Source organism: Epargyreus clarus, unplaced genomic scaffold, assembly GCF_041222505.1.
Source record: "Epargyreus clarus isolate Ecla_fem2 unplaced genomic scaffold, WU_Ecla_fem_2.2 ptg000023l, whole genome shotgun sequence".
NCBI classification, from domain to species: Eukaryota; Metazoa; Arthropoda; class Insecta; order Lepidoptera; family Hesperiidae; genus Epargyreus; species Epargyreus clarus.
The window spans coordinates 7732894-7757702 of NW_027332230.1; the positions used below are offsets into that span (position 1 = coordinate 7732894).

Here is a 24809-nt window from a genome sequence, read left to right on the forward strand (position 1 = left end):
GACAAAACATCAGTTCAGAATATGACTATTTTTTTTACATATTTCACTGGACATATTTAATAGACAAATACCATACCAATTGCAAGTATGAAGCTTATAGGTACCTATAGAATATGCACACGTTAGGTTGATTATTTTTTTCCTGTCACAACTCAATTCAATCAAATTCAACAATTCAATTTTAATTTTTCTGCACATCCCTAAGGTTGACTAGGAGATAATGCTATTTAGCATTAAGTCCGCCTTTTGCACCACACTGTTTTTAACACGGTCAATAAAGAATAAATAAATAAATAAAAAACTTTTGTGTAGGCAAGTATATACAGGTAAACAAGTTGACCAACATCGATGGTTAGAACCATCGATGCTGTCTCCGGAATATCTAAGAACACAAGTAATTAATTTAAAAAATCAAAAACCCGACTGCACCAAAAAGGCAGAAGTAGAATTTCCAAAAGCAGTGAAATACGTATTTCATTATTTTTATCCAGAAAGCCAATACAAAGTTTCATAGTAGGTGTCTGCTTCAAAAACAAAAGATGTTCAAACGATATTATCCTATTTTATTTATCCTAGTGCTCATTTACGCTATATAAAGAACCTATGTGTAAAATTCCAGCACGCTTAAGTTCAGCGGTTTCCATTTGCGATGATCTCTGGCACAGCAACTCACTCATTTAGTCAGACAGTCATCTCGATGTGTATATATGTACTAGCTGACCCGGCAAACGTTGTGTTGCCATATAAATAAAAAAAATGTTAAGGGCGAACAACCCTTATCACTTAGGGGTAAAAAAATAGATAGTGGCCGATTCTCAGACCTACTGATTATGTATATAAAATTTGGTGAAAATCGGTGAAGCCGTTTTGTCGGAGTACGGTAACTAACACGAGAATTTTATATATAAGATATATTATATAATGTATGAGTAATCTACTCTTAATTTTCTTTATTTCGACACACTACTCGATAGGTTTGGTTAATTTTTTTTAAAACGTGTTACTATTTCGCGAGAAAAATTCACCATTTACGGTGTATAAAATATATAACTTCAGTAATTCAAAGTTTCGGTCATTATTTTACCTCGTTAGAGGTAGAATTTCATTATTTTTATCCAACAATCCTGATACAAAATTTCATAGTGTTTGCTTCAAAATTGACGGTTGTTCAAATGAACTTTTAACCTTTATTTAACCCTCTACAGGGTTGATTTTTCGGAGGGGGATAAATAAGTGCGTCCTTGTTCCTATCCAGAAAGCCAAATACAAAATTTTATAGCAGTTGCTTCAAAATTAAAGGTTTTCAAAAAAACTGTTTTTCCCTATTTTACCCTCTTAAGGGTAGAATTTCCAAAAGGCCTTTCTTAGTACTTATTCACGCTATATAGAGAACCTATGTGCAAAATTTCAGAACTGTAAGGTCCTTAGTTTAGGCTGTACGTTGATTTCTGAAAAATGAAAAAGTCATTTAGTTAGTCAGTCAGTCAGCCACCTTGCTGTTTTATATATATACAAATATGTTTTTATAATCTCCGTTTAATTTCCTTTCATTTGATACCCTACTCGATAGGTTCGGTTAACTTTTTTTTTTAAATGTGTTACTATTTCGCGCCAAAAATCCGCCATTTTGATTTTTTTTTACTAACACCTATCTAAGGACACTCGGGTCATTGAGACAAATATAATGACACCTTAACTGTTGAAATTCATCTAGCCTTTTGTAAGATCGGATCAAATAAAGAAAGACAAACATACAAGATACGCGCGAAAAACATAACCCTTCCTTGGCAGTCGGGTAAAAACAGAGTAATCATTGATGAAACCGATTTTTGCCTACTCTTCTTTGAACGGCTGCTGAAATTTGCTGCTGCGTGTAACATTTATATGTTTCAATAAAGCTTCATTTCTATCGTCCTGCTGCAAGTAGGTGCCTATTGTATGACTGTGAACGATTTAGGCGCTGGTATGACTTGTTGGAAATTATTCACATTTTTGTCTTAGTGAGCTAAATCTTTTATTTATTCTCAAAATAAGATACTATCCTTGCAATGAAGGAAAGCTTTATTGAAACTTATAAATGTGAAATTGGGATTTAATAAACGTAAAGTAAATACATGGAGCAGCAAATTTCGGTACCCCTTCAATCAATCCCGATCAAAATACTAATGTAAGCGTTTACAAATGGTTTTGAAATCTTTTAAAGTTATCGCAGACCAAAGGGAAACACCAAATGGGTGCAATTACCAGTGGTATTACTTTAGGTACGACTTAGGCTATAGGTGGTACGACTGAGGCGACCAGGCGCCTAACTCGTACCGAAGGTACTTTTTGGAAAAACGTTCAAATCACTATTTAAATAAAATAATTTTATTTTGTTTTAAATTCTATATGATATTCAATAATTAAAGATTAAATTTACGCAAAAGATTTTGCTTAATTTAAATTACCCCAAATATTGCAGCATTTTTCCCTTAGGGGTACGACTTACGCAACCTTACCCTACCTACTTGAGTTTTACCTATTTGATTTGTATATAGATTACCAAAAGAACTGAAAACTATAAAACTGTAAGCAAATAAAAAATAGTTGGGTAAACTGTAAGCAAAGTCAAAGAAAAAAAGGTGATCATCAGATAATTTGGAATATAGTATTCCAAATTATCTGCACCATAAGTCAAATGAAGCTTTTGGAGTTTTTTAGGTTGACTAAAATTTTGATAATGTTCTTAGCATTCGTTTTGTTTTATTCTTTTTATTATTACAGTTTAATAATTTTCTAACCATTTGATGTATTTTTTATTGGGCTAAGCCATTTTCTTCTCTACTTATTCCCAAAAAACAAACCAGTATTCCAAATTTGCTGCAGTTCCCTATACTTACCTACCTATATAGGTGCATATGGCAGTTTTGTCTTTACGGAACAATGTGAGCCTTTTAAAGGGAACTACTGATATACCCTACCAATTATTTATTTTGAAGGTGGTAGAACCCTTTGTGGTTCGACTCCGGCGGCACCACCGCCATACCTATTTCTACCTAATAACAGCAGTGTTAGGCGCTGCTGTGTTCCGGTTTGGAGGGTGTGGTAAGGGAGATAGACTTTTCCGAGGCGTTCCAGCTTAGTCCTCAGGGGTAGCGGCGCATCTGTGGCCGACCTCAGATAGGAATATCTCATCCTATCTGGGGTTGATTACAGAAGTCCATGTGCGGCAGTAGCCACCATCAGGTGGACTGCATGCTCGTCTGCTACTCTTATATTATAAAAAAAACCCTATCTAAGGAATTCCTACTTAGGTAATAATTTTTGATCTAATCATTATACATTTAATACTGATGACTGGTATCAATTAAAAAAGGTAGGTATAGGTAGGTATTTACTAACCAGTCTTGATAAGAATATGAAGGCTTTTTTTAACTGTAAATAGACCAGTTTGAATTTTAATAATAAATATAAGTTAGGTATACAACTTACCTATTTAATAAAGTAATTAAAGAAAACTATTGATAATTTTGGGATGATTAAAATTGTTCTTCATTGAGTATCATAAGCAAAGCTAAATTAGCAACTCTTAACATATAAGAAACAGAGTTAATTTTAATAGGTATCTACCTATAGGTATTCGAAAAATATATGTCAGTAATTCATTTAAAATGTTTTAATAAAGAGCTGAATAATTGTAAAAATAAGTAGGTATATCTGATTTATTTGCCTCTTCCTATGATTTGAGTGTTCATGGTACATAAGTAAACTTACTTCCGGGATACCTATGACCTACCTACCCCGAACTAGGGGTAGGTAAACCAAGAGTTAGTGTTCTTTCTGCAAAATGTATTAAATTCTCATTATATTACTTTTTTGATACTACGAGTACCTAATTATTAATGTACCTAATTATGTTACTTTTTCGATAGTTTAATAGTTTTTCTATCGTCTGATATAGTTTTATCGTTTGTACCTATCTATATATTATAAATAAAAATAAAAATAAAAAATAAAAAAGCCTATTTATTCCATTAATATAAGTCTGTTTACATTCTTAAAAAATTGTCAAGTTACATTATATACCTATATATTATTATTGTTAGTATCTATCAGTTATGTCACATTTGTCGATTACCTATAATATATATTTTTTTAATTAGGTATACATTTGTAATATGTTGTTACTAATGTCATTTAATATTTATTATATATATATTCATATTGTGTGGGTCATGTATGTTCGTTTATATTAAGGACCTCTAGATGAGTATAGGCCTCCTCCATTGTTCTCCATGTGTCTCTGTTTTTAGCTTTTTCAAACCAGTCAGTTTGTACCTATATATTAAACCACAAAAATAGGTGCTATTTAGTGAAAAAGTAGTCAATTAGTCCCAGTCTCCCCTAGCTACATGCTAATGATTCAAAATCAATCTCATAGGTATCTACTACCTAGGTAGGTAACTTAGGTAGGTACATACCTAAATATAAAATAACAGTCACTTACAGGGTTAAGATAGGTTAAGATACCTAGATATTTAATTAAGTTAATTTTTAGTAGATACCTAAGTATCCAGGCAATATCAAAAGAAGTGTACCTACCTACCTACCCATACGTAGGTACCTTACCTACCTACCTATATAAAATAATGTTTTATTCTCCTCTACAAGAATCTGCCTGCTTTTTATTATTTTTAATGACGTAAACAAGAAAATTATCGATATTATATACCTACTTAGGTATCTACCTATATGCATAATGAAAATCTTCATGTATTTTGTGTATTTTACTATGTCCTTCGTATAAATAATAGCCTAAAACAACCGATTTCAATTTCTATTTCATCGCAACGCTTAATAACAAAAATCCCACCAGATTGCCATTAGGCAGTGCCTATTAGGGAATAAAAATATTTTAGGCGGACTTCATTACTGACGGTGTCCATTATTTTAGTTGTAATTAGGCAAATTAAACGATAGCGTGGGGCGAGGCGGTACACAGTATCTAGTTCCTTGGCGGGGCGGGCGCGCGCCGCCATTGGCCGCCGAGCGCCCGCCCTCCGCCCGGAGCCCCGCGCCCGGCCGCAGCACCCGCCACGCTGCGCCCGTCGTCCTCGCCGCCTCAGTCGCGTCTCGGTCGCGGTGTACTTAGTTACTTACTATCTTTGTTCGGAACACGGTTGTGTTGTGGCGTGTGTGTGCGATGCTCGGACAGTGATCGAAGCATGGTGAATTACGTCAATCCGCTCGCCATGTACCAAGGCAAGGGCGGGCAGTACGGCGCGGGAGGCTGGTACGGCTGGCAACATCAGAACTTCGAGGAGCAGCAGTGGTGCGCGTGGAACGGAGCGCCAGCGGGCGGAGAGTGGCCGTCGGATCCGCACCACTTCAAGCGGGAACCGGGGGAAAGAGAGATAGGGGAGATACCGTCCCCGGCGCGAGGGGACTTGGCGAGCCCGGGAGAAGGCTCCCCCGGCTCGAGGCCGTCGCAGCCGCCGGCACCTCCGCGCTCCCCCTATGAATGGATGAAAAAACCCAACTACCAGACACAACCCAATCCAGGTACCTATTAGTTTATTTACCTACTACCCGCCTATGAACTTTCCTACTTACAATCTATAAACAAAGTGTTGTATGATTGTCAATAATTTCAAGTAACACCAACGTTTACACGTTTGTAGTTATTTAAATTAATTAACATAGGTAACTGAAGGGTATTAGGGGCGTTAGGTAGGTTCTATATAAATTACGATTAGCTATAGGTATTAATATTGATTTTCGGATTCAAATTATTGACCATATAACACTATTTGGATAAGGCCTTTTCGCTTTATATTATTGTCATAGGTAGGTAGGTAAATGTTAAGCAATATGAGCAGGCTATTTGTTTAAAAAAATAACAATAATCATTCTAAGATACTTTTATGGTTATTGTGCAGTTCACTTATGCAATAGGTACCAATAATATAAGTTTATTACTCACTGTGAAACAAATTTGTTGTCATAGTGTGTATGAATATAACCTACCTACCTTTTAAGAGATTATTAAATTAGTATACCTAACAAGAAGGTACGTCAACGATATAATCAAATCTTAATGTTTTTGTGTTTGTCTACTAATTATTATTATGATTTAGGTACTAATTTTTTTCTATAGGTATCCGATTCTATTCTACAGGTATTCTATATTTTAAATATTCCACTGCTCATTTATTTAGTCATCCCATTGCGTTTTCAATTAAATTCAAACAAACCCTATATGCCTATCATACAAATTGTAAATTATAAAGAACTGATAAAGCTAACTATTATAATCAAATGCCTAGAACTAAAGACGCGGTCTCAAGTTCTGAAAGCTCATAAAAGTGTAATTAGTGGTTAAATAATAAAGAATTCATCGAGTTACAACTTTACAATTGTATTCCCTATAGTTTCTTAAATGCCGGCCGGCGGCATGAAATAAAGAGCGCTTGTGTCTATTGAGATAAAAGGCAAATAAGTAATTTTTATAATAGGCTTTAAAAACACAAACGACATTATTATAAACTTCAAAACATTTTGGCTAAGTATGTACTAACCTATGTGCCTAGTACGTACCTATATAATTATATTTAGTTGGGTACCTACGCAAAAATGAGCAATTATGTTGACAAATAATTATATGGATTATTTATTGTTATTACAATAAATTATCATAATAATAGGTATATTATACTCCTATTATTATAATATACTAATTTTATGCGTACATTTATTATTTTATGAATACAAATGCTTATTAAGTGGGACTTAATTATGTACAGATTTTTATATGCGGCCGCCATTGCAAGTAGGTATAGGTTAATCTACGTATATGTAGATTAAAGAAATAATTCGGAATCGTTGAATAACAATAAGTATGATTTTCGGACTTATCTTAACGCGTTGATTATATGCTTGAATATAATATACCTTTTGTGTTGATTGGATTAAATACGTTTAAGCTGATAGGTAGAACAGCTTATTTGTTGTAAGATTAACTTGCGACCTCTTATAAAATTATCTAATGATCCTATTCTATTGTTCTTTAGGACTTCCGACCAATATACCTAAGTACTACACGTACATGATGTGTAAAAACTAAAAATTGTGTTAATAAAATCATTGAAATTCTCTACTTTTGAAATGTACTTTGAAAATGTTTCCTTTTGCCTTATGTCATGTCTAAACCTTTTGGATTGACGGGTTCTAACATTGTTGCTAAAGAAGTTAATTTCATATGAAAATCCCTATTTCTAAATCTTTATTAAACGTACTTTTATAATATATTTTCGTCTTTATGAGATTCGATGTTCCGTTTTCGGTTGAAAGCGATTATATTGAAAGGATGAGCTTTGCTTTTAACAGTAAAAATTCTTAAATTTTCTATTTTGATTATGATCGAATTTAGACGAAAACTAGTAAAATTTAGACTAAATGTGGTCACGAAATTAATGCAGTTAACATATATGTAATAACCCTATGCAGTTATAGGTATAAAGATTGCGATAATGTACACAAATATCAAAGAGCAAGGTTGCGTCTGATTCGTGTTATTAATAAAATACAATTCCAAAATTTGACCGTTTTTCAGTTAAGGAAGGTCAAATACTGACTGGCGAAGCTGATGCTTTAATGTGAAACGAATTACAAATCTTGTATGCATTTATACCTACACAATACATTTGAGTTCCGTTTTTATGAACTACTACGATAACATAATTGCATACTTATGTATCATAATTGTTTTTTATTTTTAATTGTTGGTAATTTTTTATTGTAATTTATATATTTTTAGGGTTCCGTCATAGATTAGTAAAGATTACTCACTCGTAACAAGAAAATGTACCCAGTTTTGAGAATTGAAATAGTTGCGTAAAAAAGTTTTGCCACGTCTCCGTGCTAAAATGTCCCTAAAATATTTGAAATTATTATTATAAATTATTTAATTATCATGTAAATAACGCAGTATTAGTTATTTATTCGTAAATTTTCTCTAAAAATGTTTTAATTTGTCAAGAATTCAAAAAAAGAACTTACTATAATAAGCCATTTGCGGCTTCATTCAATTTCAAGGCGGCGAAGTATCTTTACTAATCTATGGGTTCCGTACCCAAAGGGTAAAAGTGGAACCCTATTACTAAGCCTCCGCTGTCTGTCCGTCTCTCAAAGGGCTCTCGTGAACCGGACAGATTTAGACACTTGAAATTTTCACAGAATATGCATAATGGTGTCTACTATAACAACAAAAACTTCCTAAAAATTAAAAAAATAAAACTTGAAAATAAATGGGCATCGCCGTCCAAGAAACCGTTATTTTTCGACGTTTTTAACTTTATCTATACAACCGTAATGGGTTGACAATTAAAATTTTCATAATTAATTCACTTCTATGAGTGCTATCATAACAAAATACTAAAAATGAAAAACAAATGGAAATTTTGTGGTACGAACCCTTCGAATGCAGGTTGGTCTTGCACTTGGTGAAAGTAGGAGTTTAACATAAGGTTAGTTGGGGATTAATAACGAACCTGGGATAACCCGTGCGTTTGTAATTGTAGACCTAACCCATTATATTTTTTTAAATTGCCGTCATCATAGGAACACCATTACATGAAGAATACCTGACTAACTTCATCTAACTTGCGATTTTACGCAATTTACACCAAAAATATTACTTATGACCAACATATTGAAAAGTTAAGCTATTTTACATATGTTTTACGTTGTATTAAATCTTTTTACAGCGGACTGATAATAATGCGGATTACACCTCGTTTAACGTTTAAGATTGCTCTGAATTCAATATTTTATCTACATTTAAGACAACTAATAAGTGTTGTTGGTCATAAGTAAAAGTTAGTAGGAACTAGGTACTATATTAATTACGAAAAATCATTTCAACCGTCTTTGACTTAAATTTCTGCTCCGAGGAGCCACCCACATTCGATGCATATTCTACATGTGGACATAATACATACCTATTTACTAACATAAACATTGTTATCTACCTACAGCACAGTACATGTCATCATAGACAGGCATAGAAATCGGTAATATTAATTAATATTTGTATTCCTATCGCTTTAAAATATGAGCCAATAAATATATTTATCACTATTATTCAGAAGGTATGATTTATTACCTTGGCCAAGATTTTGAAATTATTTATCAGGAAATTTATTAAATTTCAAATTAATTTAATTCAAATTAATTTTATTTAATTTCAAATTAAATTAATAATATTAGGCAATTATTTATTTTGAAATTATTTCTACCTAATAACAGCAGTGTTAGGCGCTGCTGTGTTCCGGTTTGAAGGGTGTGGTAAGGGAGACAGACTTTTCCGAGGCGTTCCAGCATAATCCTCAGGGGTAGCGGCGCATCTGTGGCCGACCTCAGGTAGGAATATAATCCTATCTGAGATTGATTACAGATGTCAATGGGTGGCGGTAGATACTTACCATCAGGTGGACGGTATGCTCGTCTGCTACTCTTATAGTATATAAAAAAGGCAATAGATCTCTATTATTTGTTTAATTGACTAATTAATATCAAGTTTTGCGTTTCGGTTTTACTTTTTATTGTGAATACTTTCACTTAACATAATCCGAATAACAGGCATGAAGACGCCGTTTACCACGAACAATAGAAACGTAATAACCAAAATTAAAAGTAAAACAAAGTACGGATTTTACAAGTTTATTTTAGTTCAAAGCAGCTTTTTAAAGGTGGGAACTTTGTGGCTGAAGCGAGCGGTTCACGTGTTTCTGTTGTATGCTATAGAACCAGCCATTATAATTATAATGGCCTCCTTAAAATAATTTTATGATTTCGAAAGAAGAATACCTATTCATAATTAGGTGTCCAAAATGTAAACAACGGTATTGACCTATCAAGAAAATACGTTTCAAATGGTAGTTTCTTATTTTTGACGACATTAAATTAATAAAATAATAATCTAAATAAATTAAGTACAATTCACATTTTCCAATATTTATATTACCTCAATTTCGTTCCATACAGTAATAATAATAAAAACAAGGGTTATAGAAGAAAATTAAAATGTGATTAGAGTAACACAATCGGGATCCAAAGCATTTTTTTGTCGCCATTTTTAAGATTTTTGTTGATTTTGTTAAAGTTTAGTCTATTTTTATTTTGATAGGGTTTACAATACCTGTAATCGTATTTTGACAATGACATTTCTTCGTTTACATTTTGGACACATAATTATGAATCAGACTATATGTAGTGAATAAATAAATCAAAAGTTGACATGGCCAGTGGCGCCAAATATTCGAGCGTGGAGCTTCATCATGAGATGAAGTACAACTATTAGCGAATTACAGAATTTAGTCACTATTAGGACATGCAACTTCATTTGTGACGTAAGTATCAAGAATTAAATGTATCGAGATTCGAATTCGGTTCAGTACAACAAAGGTACAGTAGCATAATAACATTCTAATCCTGTTGTATTCTAGATAAGCGATTGACAAGACACATTATAGGCGTGATCAAGAGGTTAAGAGACGTCTTATTTGAAAGTGGTGACGGGTATCCAAGATCTATACTGCCCTCGCAACATCAGAAAGCATGCCTCCTATTTCTATCCCATGAAAAGAGATGCTCAAAATAAATGCGCGCAATTAATCCAAGAGGCAATTTTGTCAGCAGCAATTATCGTCGAGCATAACATTAGTTGGATGTTATTTTGCGCTTACTGTGATTGTGTTAACGCGTGCCTAGGGAGGAGTGCATGGTGTGAACAATTAATCCCGGGGCCAGCGCGGGACGGCGCTCTCGGTGACAATCACGGACAACGGCGCCCCCGGGACCGCGAACAACTTAAATCTTTGCAAACTTCGCGCATCGCCGCGCTGCTCATTTCAAATGGAATTGTTCGTAGCTATTTATACAAGAAAATTGTGTCTAAATGTAATTTCATTATCATGTTTTGTCCTATAAGATTTATAACTTTTGCATTTTGGTATCTTAGAAACATTTTTATAATTTTGCAAAGATGTAACATATAAAATAAATTTTATAGGTCTCTAATGTTATGAACTTTTTAATGTACTTAATTAATTCATTGATAGACGGTATATAATTAAAATCTGAACTAAATTTACACACCAGTCCATCACATACCCGTTTGAATAAATTATTAAAAGTATTTTTTAGTCAATATATTCTAGTGATTTATAATAGATATTAGTACCTACCTACTCTTTGGTAAGCAAAGAATGAAATTTAATAAATTCGTGATCGCTTAATTGGAATTATATGTTATTTCAAAGGTATCAGTATTAAAGTTCATCTACCTGTGAAAGACTCATAATCTTCAAGCACGTGATAATTATGAAGCATTTTGTCAAATTATATCAATAAATTCATTCGATACATTGACTTAGCATAAAACATTATGTCATTATGTTGTATCAATATAAAGCCATGTTTGCCAGACTATTTGCACTGCGTTGTATCCACAATCTACCTACCTAGCCGGCTCTTTGTGTACAATACCTTTCCGTCTCTATTTATCTTGCGCTGTTTGCACCAAACCGGGAATATTCATGGAAATAATTCTATTTATTCATTCACCAATCTCGTCACGCTCGGCGGGTATCCTCCCAATCGACATTTCACTCAGTAGTCCTTAAATGGTTCCTTTCTTTTTATACATAGTTTAAAAAGGAGCTGATGATAAACGGCCAACGAGTGTTGAAAGTCTCTATTTTGCGGTAGTCGCACTCCGGGGAGTCAACTGGCAAAAAATCAGAAGCAAACAGTCGGAAGCGATAATTGTTTGTTATTGTTTGCTCGTAACTAATCGGTCTTTGGCTGTCCACTTTTCGTTGTGACGTGCTCATGTGCTTCTAAATGATTGTTCGCCTATCCATCATTCCTGCCGCGTAGGTCTATCTCTTGTGACGCTGATTTACGCAAAACATGTTACAACATTGTAAATACATCTATTGTAATAGTAATTTGTTAAATACTATGTCACGCGATAACACGTTCGGAAAAACTTTTTATTTATACCAACAATTTTTCATAATAATATGACAAGTTCTTATAAGTACATACCTACCTATGGGTTACATGTTTTAAGTTGATTGGAAGATAGTGTAGGGTGTAATTAATTTAAATGCACTAGATACCTACTTATTCAAAATATATTCCTGCATCTTTAAATAGTATCTCATTATATAAGTTCTGTTTCAATATCTACAATACCAAATCTAAAGCTAAAATCTGTAAGATCAAAACATATAATGCTATAGGTAAGAACCTAGCAATATGAAAAAAAATATTTTACTGTAACATAAAAGCATTTAAATGGATGTAGGTACTCACATTCCACTTACGAACGTAGTTTGAGGTTGTAGTAACAACGTTCATTGTTGTTTAGTAAATATGTTATTTGCGTAGGCGTTAACGGCGGGCCTGGCGCGTCGGCGAAGTCGACCGGAGCCCTAAATAGACGTAAAATCGCACATAAAGTGAGCACGCCGCCGCTTTATGGCCCGCCCTCCGACCGAGCCCTTCGCGGCGACCCGACCTGCCTCCCGGGGGAGTGTTTCGGGAAAACTTTACTGCGTCCTCTCTTATCTCCCACTTATAGATTTGTTAAATCACTCCTCGCGGCTCCCAATCTCTGTAAGCACTAGAAAACGTCAAAATCGGATCTGTATCACTCGAAAACATATCACAATATTCGTCTCGGAAACGTTTTATCGGTGTATCTGATAGCGGCCGCGCCCTCGTCCATCAAAAACGCATTACAAGCGCTTACAAGAAGGTAACCAGGCGATATGACATGCGTTGAATCAACAGCATCAAAGGCGCCGCTATCGCGAGCTGGTCGCGATTATCGCGCATTACTGAAAGCGGGATTTCGGGAGACCGACAAAGCCGACAGCGTAACCGATAACTCGTCGATTAATTGTTTTCTATCGCAAATTGCGCCCTATTCGATGTTCGACAAGCGATTGCCCTTTACGATATTAAGTACACATGTTATATAGATAGGTGTATTAAAAATGAATTTACGATGTTCGTTATTTTCCAATTTCCCTTTTCACAATATTTTAGATACAGTGAACAAGTCAGGTTTAAATGGAAGAGTCCTTATCATATTATCTATTTAAATAATCAGATAAATAGGTGGGTTAGGCCGTACGCTAGTTAGATCGCAAGTTAAAATTGCACTTATTAAGTATTTTTGTTACTAAAGACTACACTAAGAAAAGAACTTTTACTTTGCCATTTCATGATTATGGTAAATTAAATAGACTGGTAGCAAGTGTTCAATGAGATGATTTGAAATCGGTGGCCAGTGACGCTCATGGAATGAATTCCATTCCAATTTCATGCTGAAGCATCATCATCATTTATGAGGAATAAGTTGAGCATCTCATACAAATGAGAAGTTGCCTTTCTACCATATTTTCAGTGAAATTTCCTTTAATATAAAGAAAGTATCTACTTAATCTTATTGATGGATTTTTACACAAATCCATGGCTAAGTTACTTCGCACCTATCTGGTAGAAAACCTAATTCAGATTGGTTTATGAAATCAGAAGACGTACTGATTAATGGCCGAAAGTATCACAAGGCGGCTGACCTTAAAATCTAAAATAAAATTATTTTAATACCGTTATGAAATAATAAATAATGTGCGTTTATATGTAACGCACATAACCTAATTAATAAAAATAAATTTCAATATTCAATTCACGAATTTTCGAGTTACTTTTGTTAAGACCTGCCGTAAATTATAAAGCGTTACCGGTCTATCGATAAAATAAGATTGAAAAAATAGATTAGATTAGGCACCTGTCACGAGTATTAATTATAATGCAACGTAAAATACTTAAGTAAAGAGCTATAACAATATTATGTTTAAGTGCGCATGTATAATCGTTTGATAAGTTGACAAAAATTTTGTGATGGCCTAATATGGGCCTCCCACACACCTAAGACCCGTATTTGAATCCAAGGTTTCTCAATTTCTCGAAAATGTTTACGTATTATTTTTCTTGACCGCGAAGAAAACTACAAGTTTGTGGGAATTGCATAGTAGGTAGGTACTTAATCTAAAAATTATAACTCTGACGACTCTAGTAAAATTAGCTTGCACTTAATTTAGATACAGAATGAGGATAGCTACTTCAACTAGTTGAAGACCTATCTTCAACTTATACAATATGCAGGATCTAACATAATTAGTAATTAACCAGTATCAAAGATTTTCCTTGGAAGCATCAGATTGGAATGTTTTAAAAATAGATTAGTATATTGACCGAAATTCAAATATGTGTTTGATGTAAATTTAGAAACGAGATAATCTAAGCTAATTTATGTATTAGATGTAAGCGGATGACTTCAAATTATACCTAGTAGCATAGATATATAACCTACCTAGTAGGTATAATATATGTCGCGCTAGTTTCAATATAGGTATAATAAGAGTTTCGTTGTGCTGTTTCAGAAGACCAAATACATTTTTAACAGAACTAATTGAAGTAGGGAATGTCCTTTGAGAGCAGAAAACTGTAAATAGCGTGTAACTCACTAATACTTTCATATGTTGAAAGATTAGATCCGTTAAGAAAGTGCAATTAAAGTAAGATAGTTCAAGTGAGATTGGAATCAAAAAGTCAATGGCAAATAACGGGTTGCACTCCGGGAGTGCCAGAGTTTTCACTTCTGAAAACTTTCGAAAACTAACCTAAATAATAAACTAAAATGAAACTGACACCTATTTACATATTTTTTCTATGCTGACACCGGATGACATCTTTTGCAGTTTGCTTTGCCGTCTTAAGAATTTTCGGCCAGTAGATACCCTTACCATGAGTTTTTACGTTTTGACAAATATGACTGTTTTGGTGTTTTTTTTCGTATTGGCCCATACAATTTCGAAGTTCTTATATAATCCGCTAGGGGCGCTGATTGGAAATAGTATGGGCAAATACATAAACAAATACCAAAACAGTATGACTGTTTGTTTTGTCAAAACGTAAAAACTCATGGTAAGGGTACAGGACACATGATCCTGACGCAAGTTTAACATTTTTACCCATCAAAAAAATAGCTCAATGCCGTAAAGAAGTTTTCACTTCAAAAATTGCGACTTCAGTTTATGCTCCTTAGAAATAACGTCTCATCATCTTAAAACGATGAAGAGTATGGCAGTCGCGTTGCACTGAAGCTGGTTTATCTGGCACTGTATTTGTGTATGATAACACTAAAGTGCTATCCGCCCTCGGCCGCCGCGCCCGCCCGCGCTGTTTGCATCACAAACAACATTTTTTTTTCAAACCCACCACGATAACACTCGCGCTTAGTGATGTCTAGCTATTTAGTTTATTAGTTATCATGGAACTTGTTTTGAGTGAGTTATGACATCGTTGAAAACAACCAACACTGTTATCGAGCTATTGAAATGTAATAAATTAAGTTTTGAAACAATGTTTTTATGCAAATATTTTATTTTGAATAAATTGCCTAACACTGCAAGCACTAGCAAGGAATAAATTTTATATATTTGACCTTTTATATCTATAAAATATTCATAATATAAATACATAGTACCTAATAAAACACTAGAATGTATAACTAGTTTAATTAGTTTTAATTTCATTAAATAATTCTGTTTCTTTGATCAATTGATATACATTTCTTGTCCGTTGCGTACGTTAAATATTGTATCTATAATTTGCTTTATTTAGTAGTAGATAACCTACCTTATAGTGTGACGATTTCAATATTAGATGATACATAGGTGATATAACAAAAGTTGACGTCACAGCATGAGGGCAAGGCGCCCGGACCGACCACTGTTTGCCCCAACAATTAACGGTTCCTATCAAACACTGCAACGTCCATAGATAGAGCATATTTGTTTGCTTTACTGGTTCTCTTTTGTTTGCTTCTCTAACAGGAAATTTATTTAAGCTATAATTATGTCATTCGAGCGCTCTGAGTTTATCTACCTACATCTATACGCATTATCAGGTTTTCGGGGTCTTATAAGACAACTTGTAGTGTTGATTTTTCACCCTTGCACCAAAATCTGATGCTATGATGGTTATTTTGATTAAGCTAGCGGAAAGTGTACATACACCGTTTTTCCTGACTCGTTAAGAGTCAGACTTGCTTCAGTCACGAAAGGGTCATATTTTTTTGCATAAGCTACAATATGATATCCCAAGGAAAATAAGGTAGGTACATCTGCAGTGGCACAACCGGGAAACCTTTCTGGTAGATTTTAGAATTCAAGAAATAAGTACATAATTTCATGAAGTGACCCAATTTAAAGATTTAACTAGACCGAAACATCTATAGGCCAATCGTTGGAATGTTTCCATCATATTCGAATGTTTAATTGGAAATATAGATATACCTGTCTGTAGATTTCCATTGTTAAATATACAAAACTACAATTTCGAATAAAGAGCGTTGCGTAACATTGTTTAATTCCATACTGATTCTCTCGCATGTGACAAACATAATTTATGAAGTTCTTAATACCAAGATAAGGAATATTTACACACTCAAAGTACACAAGGAGACACCTCAGCTCTGTCTTAGTGTTATGTACACAGATCTACGTATCTCGGTAATTTTAGTCGTTGAGAAATCTACAACACAGATAAAATTTGTAAATAAAAATTATGATTCTTCGACATTAAGACGAAAAGTACTATTAATTGCTCTCTTTGAATTTATACGAAGATAGGTAGATATTGCAATGAATGTAAACACGCCCAACCAAAGTAAACTTAAAACAAAAAGTGTATTCTCTTATCTTTTTACTTTGCTCTTGTTTCGGCCGAAAAAATCACTATTTAAACGCTGTTTTGTGCATATCAGCGTATACCTTGTAGCTAATATCAAAAACAAATACCTACTTAGGTATTGCATGACGAAACAATAAATTACATTTAATACGCCATTTGGGAAACTAACACTTTAAACTCATTAAAAACCCTGTCGTGAGAAATAAAACAAATACTAAAAGGTTTTATAAGTTTCATTAAATTATTTTTACGTTCCCTTGAGTAATCTTTTCACAAACAGCTGCTTACGTTAAATCCTATTAGCGTATTTCTACCTTTTATTACTGTTAATTTAAATAGTCTAATTATATTATTACCTCCTACATAATTATAACAATAACTCTTTCCCATTGCAAGATTTCTTCATAGATTATATACAGAAATACAAGTTTTGTGGGAGAGGCTAAAACGAATATTTGTTTTTCGCACTAAAATATGACACCTACTTAGTAAAAGTCCTAAACCCCTGAGGGAAGAATGCTTCTTTGAATGAATCCCTTGCTCAAAAATGAACCAGTTCTAATAGTTTTTTATCCCGTGTTCTTATCTGCACATTTAAAACAATAATAGTGATGTGAGGTCGATTTTATTATTAAAAAAAACGCATAAAAATCGTAGTCGTGGTTTTGGAGATAAATGTTAATATTGTTTTGTACAAACATCCTCTCCAAAAAAATAAGTAGTATCCAAAAAATAAGTGGTATAAATCCGTAAAATTCTTACCTTAGGTAATCCAGTGCTATTTCGGCAGCAGCCAGTTCCCTTCTTAGCTTTATTTTCGTACAATCGCCTCCGCATTGCTTGTAATGCATAATTTCACGGAACATTCGCCGTACGGTTTCATATTCAGATTTACTTCTTAGAACGTACTAGTATTTATTCACAGTGATAATATTTTATTGCACCGTATATAATAATCAAAATGTTATTTATACCTGTGTTTTTGGAGTGTATGATAGTATTTTATATAATAATCAAAATAACTGTTTTCGTATTAACAAAATAAAAACTATATTGAATTAGTTACCATTTCTGTTAAATTTGATATTAATTATAATAATTCATCACTTTATTGGATTTCCAAAGGGTTAAAACGGGACCCTATATATATATAACTACTGCTAAGCGCCGCGGTTAGTTCGTCTGTCAGTTATCTAGGCATGGAACTGTAAAAGACAGATATATTTTGTATTTTTTTACAGAGTGTAGGTACCTATTGATACATCAACCAAGACTAAAAATAAAAGCTTTGAATAAAAAAAGATTTGGCACGATAAAAGCAAATTTGAAGCCACAGAGCCTGCCGTTGGAGGGTTCAATTTGCGTTTGGCTAAAAAAAAATCAAGTTATATCAGGAAACGTTAAACTACTTTAAATCACTACTATATTGTTTGTAGTTACCTACTAGAAGGTACCTACTTTGGTATGCATAACATTTTTGATATCCTCATATTATATCTATAAAAGGCGTGCACATTTTAAATACCTCTTCAAGTAGCATAGACGAACAAACCCATAGACTCCTAATTAGCAATCTCACACAAGTCAGTCTAAACTGGGCGGTAAGCGGGATAAAGGACTGCGCTCTGATTGGCGCGGACTGCACACTGATCTCCAAGCGGATTACATTAAGGCTAATAATATTCATAGGCGTGGCTTAACGTATCTATTTGAATAATTTATGAAAATAAAATAATTATTTCTATATTTAATTTAATGCAGCACTAAGATTCCCTTTGTCGCGGGAGACAAAGATATACCTAAATACCTACAGAACATAGCAGAACAGACGGTACTATTTACTTTATTAGGATTAGCCTGGATGTAATGAATAAATTAAAAGTGGTTGAACCCTTCATGGTTTCTGCAAGGAAGTGTAGAGCGCTCCTGTCTTCTGGTTTGTTGTGTGGAAAGAAGGTCACATATACCTAGATATACGCTCAACATAGCCTCTCAGAGAGGTAATAAAAGAATTTGTCGCAAATAAAGAGTGAACTGCATGTTATTTTCAACACAATTACCTATAATAAAAAAAAACTTTTTAGGCGTTTAATGCAAGCAAAAAATACGCCGCTCGCACCTTAACCTTTAACCTACCCACGTAGTTTCTAAAAATTAGGAGTCGACATGTTTATTTCGTCTACGTCGTTAGATATACGCGTGTGGTCCCTCTTGATCCCGCGCTAAGCCCGGCTGCGCGGCGTCCCTATTGTAGCCGCCGCCTGGATTTACCTTATCGAGCCCTCGGGATTTAACTCCTCCCCTACAAATAGTTAGTACCTGTACATATAGCCGTTACGGGAACGTAAAAAGGTCTGTTCAACGCGTAATACGAATACGAATTGGTTTTACTAAGGTATCTATCGCATTAATAGCTCATGTATTACCGCCATTTGTGCACGAATTTTAGTCATAGTATAGTACCTAGTTATCATTGAAATTTTCTTGTATATCAGTAAACATTTGCTAAAAAATTTTCAAAAGATAAGCATTTTTTATTATTTCAAAAATTAAGTTAATGTGTTATTTATTTTACGTTGTATTTAATTCAACAATAAGTTTTCGCTCTGTCTACTGCTTACTTTTGATATTAATCCTCGTTATACCTATACATACCTATTAATCCTCGTTAAGTTGTCCATAATGCGTCTATTAAGATTTATACATATACACATATATACATATATACAGGTACATACGAATATTAGACAATGCACAATGTGTGACTGTGCACAATTAAATATGTGCGTATTTTAAGGTCTAATTAGAAATACCTACACGTATTGTATTTTGTATACAGATGAATTCAGTTTTGTGTTATGTTTATTTTAATGCAATCATTAAGTCCTTTTGCGTACGGCACTTATTCTGTGACATAAACACTTAGAATAAATTCCAGCTACGCATTGATTGATACTAATTTAATGTAGAGAATATTTGGGTTGTTGCAGGTAAGACGCGGACGAAGGACAAGTACCGCGTGGTGTACAGCGATCACCAGCGGCTGGAGCTGGAGAAGGAGTTCCACTACAGCCGGTACATCACCATCCGCCGCAAGGCAGAACTCGCCGCGAGCCTCGGACTCTCTGAAAGACAGGTATAATATCTTTAAGATTATATTAAGGCTTAATTATTAACTTAATTAAACGCAGAATGATATTTTCAGTAGTTTAAAGGTAGCGTCTAATCTTAGAACGGACGAATACATTTTAACAAGAACTTGTAGCTTATTACATTAAAAGAGAATTACATTCTATTTTAAAAATAAATGTCCTTTTGAATGTTTTTTTACTGAACACGGGCTGGCACGCCGTGAATTTCATAACACCGCATGTCTATGTCTGTATTATATATTTTACAAAAACATTAGGTATATTTTCATTCATTTGCGTAAGGCTTGTTACTGGATATTAATTTCCTTCTATTATTACGTATGATAATATTAATGTTAGCATTTGAAATAGGTAAGAAATAGATAGGTTTGAAAGAAGTCTAGGCGGTCGGGTACACGCGCAGGAAAAACTATAATATAATTAATTATCGTTGTATGGAAGTCCATAAAAATATTGTCATGTGATAAAAGTAGTGAATAGACATGCTTGATTTAACTTTATATGAAATAATCACCTACCTAACTGTCACAATCTGTAAATAGAACAATCCTATCTGAATTTGATCACAAATCTAAAAGCTTTGCTATCAACGAGGTTGACTGTAGTATGGTAGTTAATGAACCAGAATTGGTAGGCAGTTAATAGTAGGTAGGCACGAATACTATGAGGCATAATATAAATAATGCATACCTATCTATAGCATAACAATTACACATAAATAAATAAAGGCTTTTGTTACAGGTAAAAATTTGGTTCCAAAATAGACGCGCAAAGGAGCGCAAGCAAGTCAAGAAACGCGAAGAGGTCGTGATGAAGGAGAAGGGGGACCACGCGTCGCTACAGCATGCGCAGCTCCACCACGCGACCATGTTGCACCATCAGCAGATGATGAACGGCATGATGCACCATCACCACTACCACCAAGGGGTGCTCCAAGGCGTACCGGAGCCGTTAGTGCCCGGAGTGCCGCCAGTTCCTCTGCTGTGACCGCAAAACCAGGACTACTGTGCTCACAGTAACTTCGGACAGTGATCGATATAAGTGACTTAGTCGTGGACAGCTCGAACGCGAAGCTTAGTGCGTTTGATTTCCTTACATGATCTTGGATTTGTGATAAACTTAGTGCAATATTCTCGCGGGAATATTAATGGAGACGTGACAGCTATTCGTGTGGACGACGACCGAATACTCGTAGGTACGTTATAAAATAATGTTGTACAAGTCACCTACAGAAGAAAACGCTAACGTTTTGGCTGATTTTGTTAACGATGTGCTCTTAGTGAATACTTGTTAGTGTAATGACATCGAAATAACTCTTAATGAAATCAGTCTCTGTGTTAGGGTAGTGTTATTTCTTCGTTGCCTATCTAGACCCAGTGATGCCTACTTAGTAATTACGTACTGCGACTGGCTTGGCCTTATATTGCCAGGTATGTTTTAGGTTTATTCTAATTTAAAGAATTTTGTCTTTGTAAATATAGATTACTATATTTTTATATTATTATAATACTTAAGTATTATTAAAATTTATGATTTTTAGACGGTTATACTTATTTTTCAATGTTGCTAGTGCTTCCTATGAGATTGTTAAATAGATTTCAGTAGTATACCTCGATTAAGTAAATTTTACCTCCTTGCGTATTTCAAAATTCATAGAGAATCTCATAAAGATCCTAAATCGTTGAATCGTAAACCCAGCAATTCAGTTTACAATAATTACTTTACTTTTATTGCATCGGTAGCATTGAAAAATAGGTAAATTATTATGTTGAATGAGATTATCCCTAGTTGTATGGATCAGTTCTGTAAATAATAGCTTAATTAGACGTAATTTTATCTCAGTTTCAATAATAACACAGTAAAATAATCACTGAAATTCACAAATAATATTAAAATAATAAATGTAATCATTATCCTAAGGAAACCGACTACGCGATCGTAGTGGGTGGAGTTTGAAATTTTGGACATTTTTGATTTTAAGTTGTTAATAAAATAATTTTACAATATTTTATTTATTGAACTGAAATTGATGGGATTTGAATTATTGTTTATCGTTTTGTTTTGTGATATCATAATCATAATGATATTGTGGTGCTAAGTGTATTCTGCCTCCGTTTCTGTTAACCTTCCACAAGTAAATTAATGTAATTAAACTATTTCTTAAGATCGAAGGGGTTTGTATGATTTTGTGATTGTTGTATTAAATATGTTGTGTTGATGTTTGAAATTTGTGAACACTGAGTTGTTAGTATGTAAAATGTATGCGGCACTATCACGAAACACATTTGATAAACTGAATAAATCAATGTTAATCTACTACAATCTTTAATTTCATTACATCCTAATTATCTCAAACATAATGAGTTAATTAAATTTAATAACTTTACGGAATAAGTATCAGATTATCAATCAGACTTTTTATAAGATAAATACAAAAGGTAGGTAATTAGGCACATTATGAACACCCAAGATTTTTAAAAGCTCAAGCAACAAACTTTTAACATAACGTTATGAAGTATTTACAAAACTTTATACCTAATTATGGTGTTGCATTTTTATCTATAACAAAATTGTTATAGATACAAATGCAACAACATTAGAAAGAAATAAGATTAGATATTCTAATTTCGCAGATTAGAAAGAACCTTCTTTTAAGTCTTGTGTTAAGAAAAAGTCTATTAGAAACTGAGAGGTTTTGAAATTTTAGACGAAAACTTCAATTTATGTACACCTCGCTATATCTATACATATATAAATAAATATACTTATATATTATATAATAGATCAATAAGCACGTAGGGGGTACCAAATTTCGGCAATGCACGCATGTATACTACACAAAAGGTTTCGGTGTGTTTTTCCTTCTATCATAACTCCCTTATTGTTGTACTGAAAGTCATGACATTTCATTTGTAAATTCATATTAGTACATAATACCTGTGAAAAAGTTGAGAAACTTAGGTCGAGCGTTTTTTGAATATTTGATTCTGAAAATCGCCCATTTTACTGACTGACTCACTCACTGATATAGATTTCATGTTACTAGTTTTTATATAGATAGTAGTTTCCACGGAACTGCAAATAAATACAACAGGATAAAATCTCTATTGCATAGGTTTTTGAAAACGAAATGTTCGTGTTTTATTAAGTAGACGGAAGGGGATCTAAACTTACCATAGGAACAAATAAGGCGATTATTTTAGTATTACAAGTGGTAGAGCAATTGTGATCAGCTTTAGGTCGAGTTTGTTCTACATGGAGTTGTTCTTAAATGTTCCTAGGTGGCACTGAAAGTCATGACATTTCGTATGCAAATTCATATTAGTACATATTCTAATTACCTGTGAAAAAGTTGAGAAACTTAGGTCGAGCTACATGCCATCATGTGAACTGCAAGTTCGATTGCTTCTCCGATTGATTTTTATATGATTAAAAAACAGAAAATCATAAAAGATGGTACAATTTTTCATGATTCGAACCTAGAAACACACTCGCTTCACTTATATATAGATATTTTACAATAACTACCTGTATAGTGTAGCACTGCTAAGTTCTGTATTAAAGGGAGACACACTCGGGTACTGTAGGAGATCTAACTTATTCTTCAGAGATAGCAACGTATCTGTAGCAAGCCTCAGTTTTGCACTGCTGTAATCCTATTAAACGTTAGATTAAAGATGTCCATGGTCGGTAGTGGCTACTTAACAATACCAACAGGTAGGTTGCATGTTCGGTTTTTATGTCTATATTAAGGTGGGTACAGACTGCTGTAACGTAACATAATTAGTGCAAGAATTTACCGTCCACATTGTCGCAATGTATCATGCAATCTAAATATATATAACTCAAAGGTGACCCACTAACATAGTGATCTATCAACGTACAGCCCAAACCACTGGACAGATCGGGCTGAAATTTGGCATGCAGGTAGATGTTATGACGTAGGCATCCGCTAAGAAAGGATTTTGATCAATTCTACCCCCAAGGGGAAAAAATATGGGATGAAAGTTTAAATCTTCTTAGTTAATAATATTACTTGGTAACGCGAGCGAAGCAGCGGGTAAAAGCTCGTGTAACATAATTCCCATAGTGTAGACGACTTACGCGCACGAACCGTGCACACTACGCGCGCGAATACATTTCAACTCGCGCCGTAATCCGGCATTTGTCGATTTTTTTGGTCGTCAACAATGATCGTCGCTAATATTTGGTTTTTGACAGGCTGAGCTATGTTCGCCGCGAGCATTGTGGAAACAGATGCGATCATGCGAGTGTTTCTGTTTCCACAATGTACATGCTTAGTTGGTTCGCGCGCTGCGCCCACACTCGTGAAATGCTCCTTTCATGTTACATTGCATGTTACGTTACAAGTCTGTACCCACCTTTATAAAAAAAATGGTTAATACGAGATACTGAAATGTTAATTACTAAATTTAATTATTGGTGCTATTAAGTTTTATAATTAAACATATGGAATAGATTGTCTAAACATTTTAATTAGGTATTTAGACAAAAATTGCCAACTCTCTCTTTAATTTGCGTTATGTAAAATATTAGGAAGGTACCTATATGAAAATTACAGCTATGTTATCAGTAGTTACTTTCACAATTGGATTATCAATAAATATGGTTCGTTGGGGTTATATCGGAGCTGGGGTAAAACCGTAGTAAGTAGATAGGTACCTACGTATCTACTCAAGTATTGAAATTGTCAGCAAAATTAGTATTCGTGTGTATCTATGAAATTATTAATCAAAAAATTACCGGGTTACACACCGGGAGTGCCGGCGGAAACGAAAACTTGAATATTAAAGTTGTGCATTTTTGATATTTTGGATGTATCTA

At 33.9% G+C, this 24809-nt stretch overlaps 1 protein-coding gene across 1 annotated transcript; it reads left to right on the top strand.

Annotated features, from left to right (window-relative positions):
• Positions 1-5062: 5062 nt before the first annotated feature.
• Positions 5063-22280, top strand: cad (caudal type homeobox). The gene is made up of 3 exons (XM_073085889.1): positions 5063-5541; positions 19803-19948; positions 20706-22280. Exons 1-3 carry the CDS (start codon positions 5205-5207, stop codon positions 20949-20951), a joined length of 729 nt encoding a protein of 242 aa, XP_072941990.1. The 5' UTR covers positions 5063-5204; the 3' UTR covers positions 20952-22280.
• The last annotated feature ends 2529 nt before the right edge of the window (positions 22281-24809 follow it).

What these genes read in the sequence shown, in the direction of transcription:
- cad (XM_073085889.1), top strand. Translation starts at nt 5,205, where the DNA reads ATGGTGAATTACGTCAATCCGCTCGCCATGTACCAAGGCAAGGGCGGG. An exon ending in CCAGACACAACCCAATCCAG is followed by an intron (nt 5,542 to 19,802) that starts GTACCTATTAGT and finishes GGGTTGTTGCAG; the next exon opens with GTAAGACGCGGACGAAGGAC. An exon ending in TCGGACTCTCTGAAAGACAG is followed by an intron (nt 19,949 to 20,705) that starts GTATAATATCTT and finishes CTTTTGTTACAG; the next exon opens with GTAAAAATTTGGTTCCAAAA.